Source organism: Sinocyclocheilus grahami, unplaced genomic scaffold (genome assembly GCF_001515645.1).
Source record: "Sinocyclocheilus grahami isolate Dianchi unplaced genomic scaffold, SAMN03320097.WGS_v1.1 scaffold152.1, whole genome shotgun sequence".
Lineage (NCBI taxonomy): Eukaryota > Metazoa > Chordata > Actinopteri > Cypriniformes > Cyprinidae > Sinocyclocheilus > Sinocyclocheilus grahami.
In genome coordinates, this window is record NW_015505331.1 from 662096 (window position 1) to 667019 (window position 4924).

The 4924-nt window shown below is 34.2% G+C and overlaps 1 protein-coding gene across 1 annotated transcript; it reads left to right on the top strand.

Moving 5' to 3' along the window:
• Positions 1-111: 111 nt before the first annotated feature.
• On the top strand, positions 112-2247 carry LOC107592288 (gamma-aminobutyric acid receptor-associated protein-like). The gene is made up of 4 exons (XM_016281729.1): positions 112-328; positions 1001-1079; positions 1177-1295; positions 1432-2247. Exons 1-4 carry the CDS (start codon positions 239-241, stop codon positions 1510-1512), a joined length of 369 nt encoding a protein of 122 aa, XP_016137215.1. The 5' UTR covers positions 112-238; the 3' UTR covers positions 1513-2247.
• Positions 2248-4924: the final 2677 nt, after the last annotated feature.

A 4924-nucleotide genomic window follows, 5' to 3' on the forward strand; every position in this document is an offset into this window, starting at 1 on the left:
AATGGCCGCGCCCATTTTTACGACAAGAAAAAGGTGGATACTACGTAGGCCTTCTGGCTCCTGCAGACGTCATTACGCCGCTGAGGTGATGCGACGTGCGCCGCCTCCCTTGTGCCTTGTTATTGGATATCCCTCCGCCTTCAGACGCCGTTGTCAAAGAAAAAAACCTGAACTAGTTTGTAAACACCGTCGACGGCAGATTTTCTTGGAGATTTTTAAGATCTCCCAGTCCGTGAAAATGAAGTTTATGTACAAAGAAGAGCATCCATTTGAGAAGCGTCGGTCCGAGGGGGAGAAAATCAGAAAGAAGTACCCGGACAGAGTGCCTGTGAGTCAGACAAATGAGTTGTTTTTGTCAGGGCCCCGCTCTCACAGATAACGTAAACCGAGGCATTACACAGTGACAACGCTAATATATAAGGGAAAAACTTGTGAATATAGTCATTCGTCTAGAAAACAACGAGAAATCATGCATATATGTGGTTAATTAATGAATTGTCATCGTCGTTTTAAGCTGTCCTTAAAATATGAAAGGACTGGCGCTAGCGTCGGTTAGCTTCTGTCTTAATTCGGAATTGTGGCGTCGTTTACAGTACAAGTAATAGAATAATCTATATCTTTTTTAGAAGGATATATGATATAAGATTACGTTTAATACGTATTAAACATCATATTAAGATAGAGCTGGTAAACAGCTTTGTGTCTCTGTGAATCATTCAAATGAACCTTGTTTTGACAGCGTGGAGGACAGAATGACTAGAATATGAAATTGCTATTACCATTACTAGTAGCACATTGTCATGAGGCCTCACACTAGGTTCATTTTCAGTTGCATTATGTGTTGCAACTGAATATCAGTTTGTGAAATTGGTTAGAATAGGAATGTGCCCTAAAATTCTCTATCGTTCTTCCTAACTCATTATTATACTACTAAAAGCTGCTGTTATTCTCGCATTTATGGAAGTGTTTGTTATTACCACCAGAGATTTGTTTTCCACAGGTGATCGTGGAGAAAGCTCCCAAAGCCAGAATAGGAGATCTGGACAAGAAGAAATATCTCGTCCCGTCTGACCTCACAGGTTCATTTTCTTGAAAAATACATAATCGTTTTGTATAATCTTTAATAGTATTAAAATATGAAGGATATGTATTGATTTTTTGTTCTTATTTCTGAAGTGGGGCAGTTCTACTTCCTCATTCGGAAAAGGATCCACTTGAGGGCCGAAGATGCCCTCTTCTTCTTTGTCAACAACGTCATTCCTCCCACATCAGCCACTATGGGGCTGCTTTACCAGGTAGGTCTTTTTAATGTTTGTTCTAACTGAACCTTTTGCACCTGTTTGTTTATATGTGTAGAATTCATAAAATGTCATTTTTGATCAATGAGAACGAAGCATCTCTAAACTCTTCGTCTCTGTTTCTGTGTTGTAGGAGCACCATGAAGAAGACTTTTTCCTTTACATTGCCTACAGTGATGAAAGCGTCTATGGGGACGTTTTGAGAGATATGTAACTAATTTACTTGCCCGACACTACCCTTCCATAAAATAAAATGATCAATATGTTAGGCCGCATGAAGTGTACATGTTGAATGCACTTTCATATCCTCCAAATCTGTTTATGAATTATTGTTCGTACTCTATGCTGCCTGCATATTGTTCCTTCCTACTTAAGAGTTCCTCTTTGCTTTTATGCAGACCTGATACAACCTTTGTCCTGGTCTGTTTCAGTAAATTAGTGGTACTCATATCCATAAAAGCTTTTTCAATGTTCTACACTTCTCCTTTCACCTTTTCTCACTTTCCCTCAGCACCGACATACATCCTGCAGTCACTTTGCTAATCTGTCGATCTTGATTTTGTTTTTTAGCCACCATATTTGCACAGACCAAAATCACGGATAATACTGGACTATCATACCATGTAATGTGTGTGAGTGTGTTTGTGTACCATTGCCAATAATTATTATTTTTAAATCGGTTGGAATTGCTGTTTAATTGAATAAACTGGTTAAAATACTTTTTTTTTTTAAGTTTCTTTTCAATTGAGATGCTGTTGGAGATTGCTTGTTTATGTTTCAATTGTATAATAATCATTATTATTAGGTTGGAGTTCATGAATTGATTGGCCTTTTTTTTTGGGCTTGTTTGTATTATGGATTGATGTGTTTTGTTTTGTTTTGTTTGGTGTCTAGTTGTCATGGTCACCAATCCAAGCTTACCACCATTATAAACTTGATGTAAAAAGCTGCTTGTGTCAGTCTTTAATGGGTCTTGATTTAATAAGAATATCTGTTGTGCACATGGATGGATAGATAGATAGATGGACACATGGATAGATAGAACTTCTGCCTTCCAATTTAAAAACAGGCTTATTTCCCACATATTTACGTATGCTAAATTTAGCTAATAGACATTTTATTATTATATAAATTATTTAAATGAAATTCCTTATAAGAAAAAAACTAAGAAAACATTTTCAAAACAGTTGAAAGCTGGGCTCAGTCACTGGCCTTTTAATTTTTTTTTATTAATACTCAAAAATCAAGAACAGTACACAAATACAACCATAAACATAAAAATGATAAACAATAATAACAAAAAATAAAAACAAAGAAAAAAAGGGGGGTGTTTAATACATTACAAAGTGAAAATATAAAATTGAGAATTATGTCATCAAATATCAAAAATTTAATATTCTTAATATCATTAACGCTGTTTTTACCTTGGAAGAATTAAATTTGGTTTTATAGGATTATGTTGAATTTATTGCTTCCTTTTAATCTAGGCCTATAGCGATTAAGAGTAGCCTATGGTTCGCCTTTACGTGGAACAGCCAGCTTTCGCGAAACCTTTTGGAACGCCCCCTACCTTTCGTTTCACCAATGAGAAACCTTTTGGAACGCCCCCTACCTTTCGTTTCACCAATGAGAAACCTTTTGGAATGCCCCCACCTTTTGGCACGCCCATTGCTCCAATCTGCAGCTACCCCTACTAGAAACTAACCACATTATTAACTGTCTTGATATTTACTTTGAAAGCTGAAGCTGCGATTATGGTAAGGGGCATTACATTTCCGATGCGTGCTTGTGGTGTTCGGTCAATCACAATGCACTGGGTCAGCTGGCCAATCAGAGTAGACTGCGCTTGTCTTTTTAAATTTTTTTTATTAACCAGAACAAAATATACAATATTTTGTATAAACATGCCAGAGTGTACAAACAATTGATTCATTAATCAAAAACTCTATATTCGTGAAAAATATTACAAGTCTTCTTTGCTTTTTTATTAACAATGTTCTCCAAACTGGGGCAGTAGTCCTTAGTCTCTTGAAGAAAATGAATGCAATTTGGCTTGGATCCTGACCATTTCTTCTTATGTATGTGAAATTTCCCCAAAATAATAAAAAGCTGTACAAATAAAGTACAATTATTATTATTACTTTCACTGGAATAATACAAACCCAATTCCAAAAAAGTTGGGACACTGTACAAATTGTGAGTAAAAAAGGAATGGAATAATTTACAAATCTCATAAACTTATATTTTATTCACAATAGAATATCGATAACATATCAAATGTTGAAAGTGAGACATTTTGAAATGTCATGCCAAATATTGGCTCATTTTGGATTTCATGAGAGCTACACATTCCAAAAAAGTTGGGACAGGTAGCAATAAGAGGCCGGAAAAATTAAATTTCCACTGAACAAAAATCACAGGAATAATCAATATCCAAATTAAATCTCTAACAAACTTTTAGCTGGATATATACCATGTAAAATTTTTAATGTAACCTCTTTTACTTTATTTAAACAGTATATTTCACAAATACGCCAAGCTTTATTCCAATTTATATTTCTAAATACATTGGCCCACAATAAGCTTTTATAAGTAGCTGTATCACCTGTTATAATATTCCTAATATATTTATTAGTACAACTTTGTTTAAAAATATCAATGCTTCCTGGAAACATGCTGTCTTTAACATATATTGCCTCAGAAGTATCACTTCCACAAGCTCTTATAAAATGGACAACTTGTTGAGGTATGGCATCAAATACAACAGCATACTCTTTTGGTGTAACTGGAAAACCAAATTTATCCAAAAATTCACTATAAGATAAATTACCATTTGGATTTAGAAGTTGTCTAACTAACACAATATCATTTTCATACCAACTTTTATAAAAGAGAGATTTATTTTTATACTGAATACATCTATTATTCCAAATAACATTTATTTGGGGGAAAATTGTGCTTAAACACCAGCATCCAGGCCAATAAAGCTTGTTTGTGAAATTTAGCTAATTTCACAGGTAGTTTGCCAATTTTAAAATCTCAACAGAAGATCTATGCCACCCATCATGTCAAACAAGTGTTTTGGAAATGTATATACCACATGCTGTCCTTCTCTTTCATGAAGTTAATTAACCAATTAACCTTGAATGTATTGTTTAAAGTTTCAAAATTAAGCACAGATAAACCACCTTTACCCTATGGTTTACATAAAATGTCCTTTCTCAAATAGTGATGTCTATTCCTCCATACAAAATTAAATAACATTTTGTCTAATTCTTTGTACACATTAGATGGCATATCTAAAGCTAACGACACATAGACGGATCTTGATATCCCCTCTGCTTTTGATAGTAAAACCCTACCATTCAGGGATAAATCTCTTTGAAGCCAGATATTAAATCTTGTTTTAGTTTTGTTCATTATAGGCTTGAAATTGAGCACACTGCGTTCATTCTCATCTTTATGTATGATAACACCTAAATAGGTAACTGTATGTTTAATAGGAATACCATGTAATTCTGTTAAATTACATGTTTTATGTGGAAACTGTATTGATTTATTTGTATTCATTTTAAGACCTGATACTGAGGAAAAGTCTTTAATACAATTAACCGCTTTTAATATTT